A 15,183-nucleotide genomic window follows, 5' to 3' on the forward strand; every position below is an offset into this window, starting at 1 on the left:
TCCACATCAACACCACCCACACGCGCGAGCGCAGGATCCACCCGCTCAAACACACACCACACCACTCCACTGAAAAAGGGTCATCTTGTACACAAGTCAGTATTGATTCGTCCATTGCTGAATGCACGTCGCCTTTTCGCCACACGCCACTAGTTCACACCGATCTCCATAATTTACATATATAATTTTGTGAATACAATAATTTTAATAATTTTTGATTAACACAGTTGTGAAACTAACGTGTCCGGAACCCCCTCTATACGGCCGTTAGAAGGCGAATTTCTATTGTAAAATAAAAGCGTTTATCCGAGTTGTGAAAGTGAAATCGGAGGTTTTATTTTAAAACACGCAATTTGGCACAAGTGGTAAGTCCAGCGGGCAGTGAGTAAAACAATATTAGTTAATTTTTCCTTTTCATATTTTTCGAGATGATCTGTTTGGATTTGAGATAATATATCAGGTTTTTCAATTTCGCAATTATAAAAGCAGCTATCTTTATAAGCTAATTCATTACAATCTTCTTCCTCTTTAGATAAACACTTTGTTATTACAGCATCACTTGTAATTAATTGTCTACAAGGTATATTTATTATGCAGTTTAAATTTTGTTAGATATTATTACCTATAAGTCCATCAAAGTTTTCATTGAACGTGTATTCCAAAAATTCGCAATTATAATCTTTTATATTAAATTCACGAAATATGGGAAATTTGCAAAGTTTTGTAATTATTATCTCTCTACCTAATTAATTTGAATTTCCTAGGTTATCATACCATGGATTATAATTTGTATTAGAATAATGTGGATTTTGATATGGCAAATTTTGTTGGGTCTCAAAATGCTGATTACGTTTATTACTCATATTTGTAAAATTAAACGATTTCCTCTGAAAGGAATTGTTTTGGTTATAAGAATTATTGCTAAAGCTAGTTTTTATATTTGTATTCAAATGGTCTCTTTTTGCAGGTCCAAACTGTGTATAATTTTGATGCTTTGCATATAATATAATTTTAAATGCGTCTTCTAATGTATCAGGATCTCTGGCGAATATCATAGTACGTGTTGGTTCAGGAAGATGGTCCCTAAAAGTTTTAAGTGAAATTCTGTTTGCTTCTTCAGTCGTATAAGTAGTGTCCCCATGAATTAAATTTCTATTATGTATTCTGTTTGCCAAATTATTTATTTTAAAATAATAATTTTTAATTGTTCCATGTAATCTGCAAGTTTTTAATTCCTCCATTAAGTCATTACTACTGTATTTTTCGCCAAAATTTTTTGTTAAAATTACGTTAGAGTGCCTCTGAATGGCTTTCCTAGTTTTGCCAACACATTTATTTTTAATATACCCAAAAAGTATATTTTGATTAGTTTTATTAAATTCTAGAATAGATGAAAGAATATTTTCATCCTGGGCCCGAATCGCGGCACACGTTAACGAGCGAAATTTATTATTTTTATTTTTTCGGTTCGTTGTAGTCGCTTTCGAATACGCTCTTTCGAAATTTGAAATTTTCTCATTCGATAACGAGTTCTCGTTTGTACGAAAGAATCGAAATTTCATTCGTTAGCTATTTGAGAAACGTTATAGCACAAATTAAATAAAAAAATTTGAATATATCAGCTAAAAATAATCCGAGGGGCAAAATGTAAGTTATTTTTCATTTATTTAGTTTATTTAACATGTAATATAATTATAACTACTAATTTAAGGACCAATGTAAACAAAATAAATATGCGTCAAAAAAATTTGATGAGTGACTTTATGCTACAGCATCAGGACTTGGCAAAAATTATTTTGCGTAATTGTGGGCAAGGCAAAGTTGCAGCAAATAAGCTATGGGAGGCATTGACTTTAAAACTGAACGCTGCCGCGCCACCGATGAAAGATGCGAAATCTTGGCGAAAAGTAAAATAAATAAAATAATAGATGATTAAAACAATAATAAAATACAAAAATAGGTATTTGCTGATCAGAAGCACAACATAAAAAAAAAAATTTCTTTCAACAAAGCCTCGAAACAAAGGACTGGTGGTGGTCCGTACGAGGAAAAGCTATTAACTGCAGCAGAACAACTCCTCCAAGCTACGGGGATAGATGTTGCTGTAGAAGGGTTGACCGTAGTAAAATCTTTTGGAATTGTAGAGCCCGAAGAAGGATTAAATGAGTTGGTAGAAATGATTATAGATAGCGAGAAAGAAGAAGATCCGACTCCATCCACCAGTCGCAGTGCGACAAAATTATGTAAAGCGAAGCCCACTGTCGAAAGTGAAAAGCTTTCTCTATTAAAATGCAATTTACGCGCATATGAAGTAATGTAAGCGCAAATAAATAAAAATCTTGAGAAGCTACTTGCTCTAAAGGAGAGATCTCTCCAAATAAAACAAGAGGTTCATACTGCAGATATGAGTTGCAGATTAAAACTCATGAGTTTGATAGTTTAAAGAAAAAAATTCATAAATAAATACCAATATATAAGATGTGTTAATTCCAAGTTCTTTATTAAAAAGATATTTGTTAAAATAAAATATGAATTCAAATGTTGTTGGAACGTTTAATTCAATTATTATCTAAAGACAACATAATATGATCTGTAATTTTATGATCAATTTTAGTTAATTGTGTCTCATTTCCGGTATCTCTTTCTGTATCATTATTTTCATTTACAAAATATCTGCAATATGTTGAATTCTTAAATTGTATGCAGATGTTATGCAACGCTGCACATACATTGCCGAACTTTGCCATCTTTTCAGGACTATACCGACTTCTTTTATCATTACTAAGAATTTTCCACCTTTCAGTATACCAATGGTTCGTTCAACAATACAGCGTGCTTTTGCATGGATTTCATTAAACCGTGCTTGGCACGAGCCAACTTCGGGGTTTCTAAATGGTGTCAAACACCATGGTTCCAAAGGATATCCAGAATCTCCTGTTAATTGAGAAAATACGTAGATATGTTTGTAAATATATTTTGCAGCTGTATAAGTGCATATATTACCCAAGAGCCAGACATTTCTTATATTGTTTTGATTATATGCTTCCTCCAAAAATCTCCTCTGCGCAGAATGCTTCCATACAAAGAAATCGTGAGCGGCTCCACCATATTTAGAATCAATAGCTAAAATTCGATGTTCGTAATCACAAATCTGCAAATATATGTATCTACATACATACATATTCGTATGTACATATGTATGTGGTCTACAAATCCAAATATATACATAAATGCATATGTTATGTATTTATGAGTACATCCATGTGTATATGCGACTTACTACACCGGTCAACACGATTTTTGGGTCTGACATCTACATGTTAAATTTGAGTTTCTCCTATGACAAAAATAAGGGGAAAATTTTTTTTCCGGTTAAAGTTTGCTTTCGTAGAAATTAGAGCAATTTTTCGATTTTTAAGCATGAAATGACTGATTTTTATATAATATTTTTTCTACAATTTCACTATAGATTATAATTAGAAAACTTTTTTTTAGATACAAGAGTCGTTTTTATTCAAGATGTGTGATAAACAATAATATATATGTAAAATAACAAGAAATTATTGTCTAAAAGTGAATATTTTTTGTATTTCTTTTATGCTCATATGAGTATATACTTAATATACTTATCGATGTAGATCAGCCCAAAGCAAACTTTAAGAGCTAAAAATTAATATTTAAGTGTTTTTCAATGTCTAGAATCAGAATCCAAGCATGAGAACAGAAACCCATAAAAAAATTTTGTTTTTGTTGACCGGTGCTATCATTGAATTAAGACTGTGGTATCCTTTTCTTTTGAAAAACATATGTTCATTCACAGTTGGTTTTTGAAGGCCAAAATGTGTACCATCAATACATCCGATAACAAAGCATTTGTATATTTATTTTTAGCATATTTATTTAGTCGACAAACATACCTCCTGGAACTTTATATTTCTCAACAAAGTATTCTGTGCACTTAGATAAACGGTTTGGCGAAAACTTAATGAAATGTGGACAAAGTTTTGTTTCCATTTCATTAACTACGTCCCCTACAATTTTACATACTGTGCTTTGACACATTCCAATTAAAAAGTCGTTTCCAACTGAGTGTTGATAGTCTGCACTCGCCAAAAGAAACAAAGTCGCTGCTAATTGAAGAATTGGAGGTACTGCGGTTAACAAATGCCCGTTAAACTCTATTTCCTATAGGATGAATATAAATGCGTCTTTGGTCAGTCTAAACCGCTTCCTGAATCTGTAAATGATTTAAAATAATAAGATCTATCTAAATGATGTAATTAAAAATGTTTTTACGCTGTTTCAGGTAAAGCCATGGGATTACTTGTGTCACGAATCCTGGACCTTATGGCCATTTGGTGATGTTCTTCATCTGAATCAGATGAACTTGAATAAAAACACACGTTAGGGTTAATTTTTTTTTGCCTGCAAAAACTAAAGTTAGTAAATTTATATATAAACGTATAATAAATTTGAATATTTACGTTCAGTTCCAATTCAAATACTTCTTTCTTTTATTTTGTTTCGTTATTCAAAAATGTCATTTAGAGCTACAACATCGAGTGCGACGATCCGCACACTCGACACGTTACGAAATTTCAATCGATACGATTGCTTGCTCGCTCACGACTGCAGCGATTCGGGCCCTGATTTATATAATCTGGCAACTGATTAGTATCATTGCCGTCAAAACTTTCTATATTTTTTATTCAAGTTAAAACTAGGTACTTATTTGTAACGCTGCCATAGCTAAATGTTTAATTCGACTTAAGTGTGTGTAACAGGGAAACTAATATAATATATTATTAAAAGAAGAAACGAGAGAAGGTACTAATAAATAAAATAAAATAAAATATATTTACATATATATACATATATATGTATACTTACGTATATGTTTGTAAATCCTGTGTTCTTGCTGCCTTGCTAGACGTTTGTTGCTGGTGCATTAAGCTCCAGTTGATTGCGTATGGGAATATAGAATAGTTGTTGTTATTTTAGTTTCGCCAAATATAAATACACAATTATTGTTTTTGTTTTTGACTTCACCTTCACAGAGGTCGCGAATTCATAGTCATCCGCTTTTAACTGCGACTATCTCACCTTCATAGAGGACACAATGACCGTTGCAGCCAGCTAGTTGTTTGTGATTTTCGATGAGTTCCTCTAATCCTCTTATTTTCGAATGTGCGCGTTTTATACTTTTCTTTATTTAGTTCGGTTTTTTATATTTATTTTATTATTATTACGTTTTTTATTTTGTAATTGCTATTATTTTATAATATACTACTCCTTTGCTTATTTAGTGCTTTAATTGTTTTGCTCAGCGGCTAATTAGACATGTTTCTCATATATATTTTTTGTTTTTAATTATTTTAAAGTGTTGCGTTTCGCGTTGTTTTTTTTCGTTTTTTTTTACAAAAAAATCGACCACGTGGTACTTTTTCAGTATTTTCTTCACTGGTACTTTTTCCTCGTCACCAATCACGTTATCGGAATTAAACAAACGCTTTCGTTAGCGTCTGTTAAAGATCTGCCTTTTTATTTTTGTATCATTTACACTTATCCTATCTTATTAATTAAGCATAATCCTAATTACTTTTCTAATATCTTCTTGTTCTCTCACTCTAATTTCTCTTAAAACTAAGGTTGTATTAGTTATAATATGGTAATGTAAATGGTTTCTTACATTACTATATACCATCTATAAAAATTCTATAAAGCCTTACTTAAAAATCGAATATCTCGAGAAGTATTAATTATAATGGGTTTGTCTTTTTTATATAAAATACAATTTCCTACAAATTTGTCATTTAAATTTTTTCTCCTGCTTCTGTCGTTTACGAGATATATACAAAATAATGAGAAGTTCTTGGAAAAGTCGGGTTTAGAGCCCCTTACTACCTCGCCGGTGTGAGTTACGACTTTGTTGCACTGAGCACTTTTGTGGAGTGAACAATTCTGAGAAATATGCGCCTAAAGTCAAAGCGATGCCATATAATACCTCTGATCTGTAGGAATTTAAAGATAAAAACTCCCGATTGTAGTGTATTTTCCATGGAAAATTTTTCCAGGCCTTGGTCCAGTTCTTAATGTTAATATTAAGGGCTAAAATTTTCAGGGAATTTTTTTAGGGTATTTCCAAGGAAATTTCGTGACGGGACTGAAAAAAATTAATAATTCAATAAAAAAAAACACCCCAATACATATGTATAGATAAATATATACATATACAGATGCGTGCAACTAATTAACAACGGTGGGAGGAAAAATCGAAATTGGTTGATATTTTGATTTTCGAGAAAAATATTTTAACTATATGTTTTAAGGATAAATTATATAATTACTCTTTTGCTGTCCAATGACAGTATTTCTTTGCAACTCTAAGCGGCTCCTTTGGTTGCGTTCAGAGAGTAATGGCTTCTACCTTGAAACTCTTCCAAAGAGTCCTGCCTTGCGTAATCGTCTTTTTACGGTATCTACAGATGATGCGTTTGGATTTTCTCCAAAAATCGCAACTTGAATTTGATTTGCCGTCTTGTGGGGATCCTTTTTTGACTCGCAGATAATTAATTCGTCCTCCCGAAAGTCGATTTCCGACCTCTTTTCTTCTAAGCACTTGTTTTGTTGTTTTATTTTTGTTGAAATACCTAATTGCATTAAAAGCCATACTTTTGGAAATATTTAGAGTCTTTATCTCTGTAAGATTTCCTATCCTTGTGCATCTGTACGATCACAGCTCTAGTGTCTTCATCGCAAGACTTGCGCTTGCCCATTTTTTTTTACTAAAATTATTTATTTCCTTAATAGTAACTTATTTTTAATAAAAATATAAATATTGAGTTACCTGAACACAACTAATTTGTAAGAAATCTTAAGAATTAACACGCGTACATGCACAACCGTTTTACTCACTTCTGGATAAAAGACTTCAACTGTTTCAGAATAACAGGATTTTATCAAGATTTGTTTACAGCTAAATTTTACCATACTTTCACTGAAGAGAATTAAAAAAATATATATATTTTTATCCTTAAAAATTTTTACAGAAATTGCTAGTGCTCGGACAAGTCGTTGTTAATTAGTTGCATCTGTATATATATATATATATATATATTTATATGCCGTATATTTATATATATATATATATATATATATATATATATACATATATCGAAATATATAAATATTTTAATTGCCATTTACTGCTTACCTTCGTGTATCAAAACACAAAATATCCCCAAAGAAAAAAACAAAATTCAAGTATTATGCTTGATCAAGCAATAAGCAGGATTGCCGTAAATAAGTAAGCTAAAGTAAAGGCAAAAACAAAAAAAATTATATATATATATGTATATAAATTTCTATTATTATATATATATGTATATAAATATGTATATAAATAAAAAAGAAAACCAAATCAAAAATTACATATCCATATTAATATTATAAATGCGAAAGTAACTCTGTCTGTCTGTTACTCTTTCACGCCTAAACGGCTGAACGGATTTTGATGAAGTTTGGTACGGTGATAGATGATAACCTAGAAATGGTCATAGGCTATAAATAATCACGCCATCGTTCTTAGGGGGCAGATAACTAAATTTAGTTAGTGATTTTTAGTCGTTTTTGTTGGGACTTTTGCTCTTTCACGTCTAAACGGCTGAACGAGTTTTGATGAAATTTAGTAAGGTAATAGATGGTTACCTAAAAACGGATATAAGATCAAAATGATCACGTCATCGTACTAAGGGGGTAGGAAGTAGGCAGAAAACTGAATTGAGTTAGTGATTTTTTTATGGTTTTTGCTGTGAGTTTTTCTCTATCATGCCTAAACAGCTGAAAGGATTTTGATGAAATTTATTTAGGAGATAGATAGTACTTAGTTACATTTTTACTATTATGTAGTTAAGGTAGCTGTTAGATGTAGGTATGTAGGGGAACATGAAAGGCGGTATAATGCACCGTTAATAAATGAAGACGCAGCCATGGTTACAGGCGAACAGTTTGCTTCCCGTGATATAGTTTTACAGGCCCGAGATGACACATTAACCAGGGTGCCTGATACTCACAAATTTTATGATGCGTTGCAATATCCGATCATATTTAGTAAGGGACAAGAGGGGTACCACTTTCAAGTTCCTCAAATTAATCCTGTAACAGGTCTTCCCTTGCATAACAAAAAGGTTTCATTCATGGATTTTTACGCCTACATGGTACGAGAAAACAACTTTAACATTTTACAAAGATGCAAGCAACTGGCCAATCAGTTTTACGTTGACATGTACGTTAAAGTTGAAAGCGAGAGGTTACGGTACATATCATTAAATAAAACTAAACTAAGAGCAGAGAATTACATCCACCTTCAAGACGCTGTGGCAAATGACGCTAACTTAAATCCAAATAATTTAGGTCGCATGGTCATTTTACCGTCTTTATTTGTAAATAGCCTGCGGTAGTTACACGAATATACTCAGGACGCGTTTGTTAATGTGCGTACACATGGTCGCGCTGACTTATTCGTCACCTTTACTTGCAACCCAGCCTGGCCCGAAATAGTCAATGAGTTGATGCCGGGGCAAAGCGCAATAGATAGACATGATATAGTCGCAAGAGTTTTTAGACTAAAAGTTTATAAAGGCCGAGAGTTCGGAGAAGCGCGCTGCTTTATGTACTCTGTCGAATGGCAGAAACGTGGACTGCCAGATGTCCATATATTTTTGTGGTTAAAAAATAAGTTACGAATCGATCAAATAGATAACATAACCAGCGCTGCAATACCGGATCCTAACATTGACAAGACTCTCCATGACATTATTGTAAAAAATATGATTCACGGTCCATGCGGACCTGAAAATCCACAGTGCCCCTGCATGAAAGACGGAAAATCCACAAAAAAATTTCCTCGCAAGTTAGTGAAAGAGACCGTTCACAACGACCACGGATACCCGCAGTATCGTAGAAGAGCGCCAGCAGACGGAGGTGAAGCTCCGAAATGGTAGCTACGTTACGGTTGATAATAGTTGGGTAGTCCCCTATTCACCAATTTTATCAAAAATGTTTAACGCCCACATACATACATAAATGTTGAGGCATGCAGTTCAGTACGCGCCATCAAATATATCTGCAAATATATAAACAAGGGTAGTGATCAAGCTATTTTCAATTTTAGAAATACTGATTTTGCGAATCCCGTAGATGAGGTACAAACTTATCAGTCTGGTCGGTATGTCAGCAGCAACGAAGCCGTGTGGTGTCTGTTAGGATTTCCGTTGCACGAAAGGCATCCCACCGTGACACATCTCAGCGTGCATTTAGAAAATGGTGAACGCGTTTATTTTAATGAACACAATTTCCACGAACGCCAAAACCACTCTCACTGCTTTTTTTGATCTTTGTATCAGAGATGAGTTTGCAAAAACTCTTCTTTATGTCGAGGTGCCGAGGTATTATACTTGGGATGCAAGTAGGAAAACTTGGAAACGCCGCATTCAAGGTACTTCTGTTCAGGATTGGCCTGGCGTCAAATCTGGAGATGCTTTAGGACGAGTTTATACAGTTCATGTTAGTAACATGGAATGTTTTTGTCTACATATGCTTTTACACCATGTGCGCGGACCTACCTCTTTCAATGATCTAAAAAAATACAACACACAAGATTATTCTACATTTCGAGAGGCATGTGAGGCAAGAAGATTACTGAAGAATGATAACCATTAGGATGTGACACTGGAAGAAGCTGCTCAATGTAGATCAGCAGGCAAGATGAGAGAGCTATTTGCTGTATTAGTAGCGACATGTGGTCTTTCAAATCCTCAACAATTGTGGGATAAATACAAAAATGATGTGACGGACGATATATTCTACAGATTACGAGAGCAAAATCCCAATGTCACGTACAGTGATTTAATTTACAATGAGGGTCTGACAAAAATTGAAGACCAGGTTAAAACAATTTCTGGAAAGGATTTATCAGATTATGGAATGAACAGACCACAGAGAACCGAGGAAATCAGTAGAAATTTAATACGGGAACTAGATTACGATACTGCTTCCTTACAACAACAATTAACAGAGTCTGTTCCAGGTTTGAACCCAGAACAAAGGTTAGTATTTGACAATGTTGCCAAAAAAATCGAAGATGGCGAAGGTGGTTTGTTATTTTTGGATGCTCCTGGAGGCACGGGAAAAACCTTTCTTTTAAACTTGCTTTTAGCCAAAACTTTGCCGGTTATCACTGAAGGCACCCCTGCAGATAAAATAAATGCGTGTTTAAAAGCGTCAACGTTATGGGTGCACGTAAAAACGTTTAGTCTGTCTACAAATATGAGAGTGCAATTACACAATGATGTACAATCTGGACAATATGCTGCTGATCTTCTTAAAATTGGAGAAGATCGTATGGCAAAGGATGGTAATGGCATGATTATATTGGATCGTGAATTCTGCAATGTTGTGCATAATCCAGATGATCTAAATAATTTCGTCTATCGCGAACTGCTAACTAATATGAGGAATAGGGAATGGTTATGTGAAAGAGCAATTTTAGCGCCGACGAATTACATGGTGTCACGCGTGGGAGGTGATATTGTCGAGTTTTTCTCTGTAGACACTGTAATGGATACTGAACAAGTAACATCATACCCAGTAAAATTTCTTAATCCTTTAGAACTGTCGGGAGTACCTTCACACAAACTGAGGCTGAAGGTAAGCGCTCCTGTCCTTTTGATGGGGAATTTAGATGCACCAAGACTGTGTTATGCCACACGGTTGCAAGTAACACATCTCGGTCGCAATATGTAAAAGCAATCATTATGACTGGAATGGCAAAAGGAGAGAATGTTTTAATCCCCCGCTGAAAATCGCCTTCGCTATGACGATAAATAAAGCTCAGGGGCAAACATTAAAAGTAGCCGGCATTAATTTAGAAAAGAGTTATTTTCTCACGGACAATTATACGTGTTTCAAGTCTACAGAATCTCCATGTGTTCGCCAGAGAGGGCAAAACAAAGAACATAGTTTACAAAAATGTACTACAGTAATAAGGCCTCTTATTTTTAGCTTCCTAGATTATTATACTAATTACATTAAGTTAGTACTTCCTACGCAGACGATGTTGCGGATGTCACACTGTCTAACATCGGGGGTTGGCAGGTAGGTAGTTAGTAGTATTTTAAACCGATTTACATTATTTACTTTTTTATATTTACTAAGGTAACATTCGGAGCTATTAATTATGCGCTTAGATTGCTTTTGAAGAAATTTTGATGTGAAGTTGACGACGGATAGTGGGACATTCTTGCAGGGGGACTTACAGCCGGGAGAAAACGAAAAAACTTATGCGGACGAAGTCGCGGGTAAAAGCTAGTAATATTATAATAAAGAATGAATTTGGATAAAATATAGAAGACCATCCCATAGGACCAAATAATCACACAGGAAATGCAGATATTGGGAAACTTCACTCAACCCTGTTTAAAAATCTTATAGGAATTGATGACCCAAGTCTTTCAACAGAAATGACAATGGACATTGGTACATGCAAATACTTATAACGAAGGTACCCCTCAACTATCAAGAATTCGTACAGAAAAATAATAATGTAATAAAATGGAAAATGGAATTAAAATACCATAAAATGTGATATGGTATATAACACTGATAACCGTAGTAGTGGGGGTAGTTATAAGAATTGCAAAGAAGAAAACACCAAAAATAAACATCCTAAATATAACTACTCAGGACCCTGCATGACGGTTATCTGTTAGCAGACGGGTAAGCGGCTTGTTACTGTGAACTTTAGCATATGTTACTTTTGTTCAGGGAGTAAAAAAAGGTAAGACGACGTCGTTTAATGCCTTGCCTTGTTCTAACAGAAGTTATCAAATCTCTTTACAGTCTGTCACGGGTAACAAATACTTTTATTAGCGCATAGCTTACCTAAGTGTTATGCATCTTCTTCCTTATTGGTGTAGACACCGCTTACGCGATTATAGACGAGTAAACAACAGCGCGCCAGTCGTTTTTTCTTTTCGCTACGTGGCGCCAATTGGATATTCCAAGCGAAGCCAGGTCCTTCTCCAACTGGTCCTTCCAACGGAGTGCAGGTCTTCCTCTTCCTCTGCTTCCCCCGACGGGTACTGCGTCGAATACTTTCAGAGCTGGAGTGTTTTCGTCCATCCGGACAACATGACCTAGCCAGCGTAGCCGCTGTCTTTTAATTCGCTGAACTATGTCAATGTTGTCGTATATCTCGTACAGCTCATCGTTCCAAGTCGCGAGTGCGACGACAGTTTGTTTGATGACAGAAGATATTTCGTCTTGCCCTCGTTCACTACCAGCACCATTTGTTTTGCTTCTTTGTCCAGTCTGGAGAAAGCAGTAGTACACTCTTATAGAAGATGGTACCTTCTCTATTTAGTTCTGTAGCTCGAACTATTTTCTCCAGAAGTAGGTTGAAAAAGTCGCACGATAGGAAATCGCTTTGTCTTAAACCTCGTTTGGTATCGAACGGCTTGGAGAGGTCCTTTTCCCGATTCTGACGGAGCTTTTGGTGTTGCTCAACGTCAGCCTACATAGCCGTATAAGTTTTGCGGTGATACAAATTCGGACGTCGCAGCATAAAGGCAGCTCCTTTTCGTGCTGTCGAAAGCAGCTTTGAAATCGACGAAGAGGTGGTGTGTGTCGATTCTCCTTTCACAGGTCTTTTCCAAGATTTGGCGCATGGTGAATATCTGGTCGGTTGTTGATTTGACAAGTCTTAAGTCACACTGATAAGGTCCAATTAGTTTGTTGACGGTGGGCTTTAATCTTTCGCACAATACGCTCGATAGAACCTTAAATGCGATGTTGAGGAGGCTTATCCGACGGTAGCTTGCGCAGATGGTGGGGTCTCCTTTTTTATGGATTGAGCATAGCACATTTAAATTCCAATCGAATTTTCGAGCATTACCACAGTCGGACAGTTGATCAAGTTTTTTCGTACTCACGCATTTCGGCCTCTTTCTTTTTCTGTCTGCAAATGCGTCTCGCTTCCCTTTTCAACTCTCGGTATCTATCCCATCCGCGCTTGTTGTGGTCGAACGCAACGTTGCGAGGTAGGCAGCCTGTTTTCTTTCCGCTACAACACGGCACTTCTCCTCGCGCCAGTTGTTCTTTTACATTTTCCAAAAACCAATGGTGTCGGTTGCAGCAGTACGTAAGGAGTTTGAATTGCTGTCCCACAGTTTGTTTCTACCGAGTTGTTAACGAGTGCTCTCAGACAGCTGGGGTGCAAGCCGAGTAGAAAATCGTTCGGCTGTCCGTTGTGATTGCAGCTTCTCGAAGTCGAACCTTCCTTTTGTTTGTTTGAGTGCGTTTTTTGCTGCACAGAGGCGGGTGCGATTCTTGGCTGCAACAATATAGTGGTCTGAGTCGATGTTAGGACCTCGGAGCACACGCACATCTAAAACACTGGAGACGTGTCCTACGTCTATCACAAAATGATCGATGTGGTTGGTGGTTTTTCGATCCGGAGACCGCCAGGTAGCTTGATGAATCTTCTTATGCTGAAATCTAGTACTAAAAATAATAATATTTCGGGCCCCGGCGAAGTCGATCAGCCTCAACCCATTTGGGGTTGTTTCCTCGTGGAGGCTGAATTTACCGACCGTAGTGCCAAAGATACCTTCTTTGCCCACCCTGGCGTTGAAGTCGCCAAGCACGATTTTGACATCGTGTTGGGGGCAGCTCTCATAAGTGCGTTCCAAGCACTCATAACAGGCATCTTTGGTCACATCGTCCTTCTCTTCCGTTGGGGCGTGGGCGCAAATCAGCGATATGTTGAAGAACCTCGCTTTGATGTGGATTGTATCTAGACGTTCATTCTCTGGAGTGAATGAGAATACTCGGCGACGGAGTCTCTCTCCCACCACGAATCCAACTCCAAACTTGCACTCCTTTATATGGCCACTGTAGTAAATGCCACAAGGACCTACTTGTCTCTGTTCTTGTCCCGTCCATCGCATTTCTTGGACGGCGGTGACGTCAGCCTTTATTTTCACGAGGACATCAACCAGATGGGCAGCGGCATCTTCCCAATTAAGAGACCGGATATTCCAGGTGCATGCCCTTAATTCGTAGTCCTTATTTCGTTTGCCATGGTCCTCATCAAAAGGGGGGTCTCTCATCCGACATTAAAGTTACATTCGTGTGAAGTAGACGTGTTTTTGCTGTGTTCCCGAAATTTCTAGTTTTTTATATTGTGTGAGGTTGGTTGTTGTGTGGGACGTTCCAGGAGGATTAACCACCTAAGTGGACACCAAACCTACGGGATCAGCTAAGTACACTTTGATTTATACGTAAATATATTCAATAGCACATACCTTTTGTGTTTTCCAATTTTGCAAAATTGTTTGGTTTTTTCCCCTCATAACAAACGTGCAGTTAATTTGTGTTTTTCTTTTTCTGCCGTTGTTATTTTGATCCATCAGCTGTTCCCCTCCTTGTGTTTTCGTTTTCCTTTTGGCTTGTGCGTTGCCAACCATCGAAAACACAAGTATCAGCTGTTTTCTTTCAGCTCTGGCATTGCCAGCCCTTTTGTTTTGTTTTTAAGTTAAGCATAAAAGCTAGCGACTGAACATACACAGCGGCGGTTGTTCCCAGACTATCTTTTTTTCGGAGGTATGGCCTCTGAAAATAGTAGTGGGCAAACACCGGATAATCCTTTCCGAAGGATTTCAAAAATAATGAGAACGCCGCCTAAAGGAAAAAATGAGGAGTCCGCCGCTGCTAGACCAAGGAATGTGATGCTGCCGATCATGTAAGCAAAAGCGATAAGCCCGAGGAATCACCAAACAGAGAAACGGCTAGCATTTTTAGCAAACTAGGGAAAAAAATTAAAGAGTTGGAAAACATGATGGCCGGCCAAAGGCATATTAACCAGGCGATGCGTGAACTTTTGAACAACATTGTGACCTTACACGCCAAAGCTGAAAAAGTGGATATCCCAGCGAGAAGAGTGTTAATAGGAAAATCATCTCAAGCCACTATTGGTAGAGATGATAATACACAAAAAAGAATGAGAGAGGCATCAGGCTTTCTACCACCCACAAAAAAGCCAAAAATATAACCGAAAATGCGCACCTAACGTATAGTGGAGCAGCAAAAACAAACCAAAATGATACCACGACTCTTCAAAACGGA

At 36.4% G+C, this 15,183-nt stretch overlaps 3 protein-coding genes and 1 pseudogene across 3 annotated transcripts in view; 2 read left to right on the forward strand and 2 right to left on the reverse strand.

The window, feature by feature from the left end:
* Window positions 1-15,183, forward strand: part of LOC125775367 (uncharacterized) — a 915,975-nt gene that overhangs the window by 244,021 nt on the left and 656,771 nt on the right. The gene's annotated exons all lie outside the window — the stretch shown is intronic.
* Window positions 747-4,949, reverse strand: LOC125777684 (uncharacterized; annotated as a pseudogene).
* Window positions 9,766-10,803, forward strand: LOC125777685 (uncharacterized). The gene has a single exon (XM_049452889.1). The coding sequence runs from the start codon at window positions 9,766-9,768 to the stop codon at window positions 10,801-10,803; it is 1,038 nt and encodes a 345-aa protein (XP_049308846.1).
* Window positions 12,336-14,500, reverse strand: LOC125775449 (craniofacial development protein 2-like). The gene is made up of 2 exons (XM_049446087.1): window positions 14,364-14,500; window positions 12,336-14,305 (listed from the first exon to the last, which is right to left on the reverse strand). Exon 2 carries the CDS (start codon window positions 14,166-14,168, stop codon window positions 13,245-13,247), a length of 924 nt encoding a protein of 307 aa, XP_049302044.1. The 5' UTR covers window positions 14,169-14,305; window positions 14,364-14,500; the 3' UTR covers window positions 12,336-13,244.

The sequence above is a fragment of the Bactrocera dorsalis genome, chromosome 1 (assembly GCF_023373825.1).
Source record: "Bactrocera dorsalis isolate Fly_Bdor chromosome 1, ASM2337382v1, whole genome shotgun sequence".
NCBI lineage: Eukaryota > Metazoa > Arthropoda > Insecta > Diptera > Tephritidae > Bactrocera > Bactrocera dorsalis.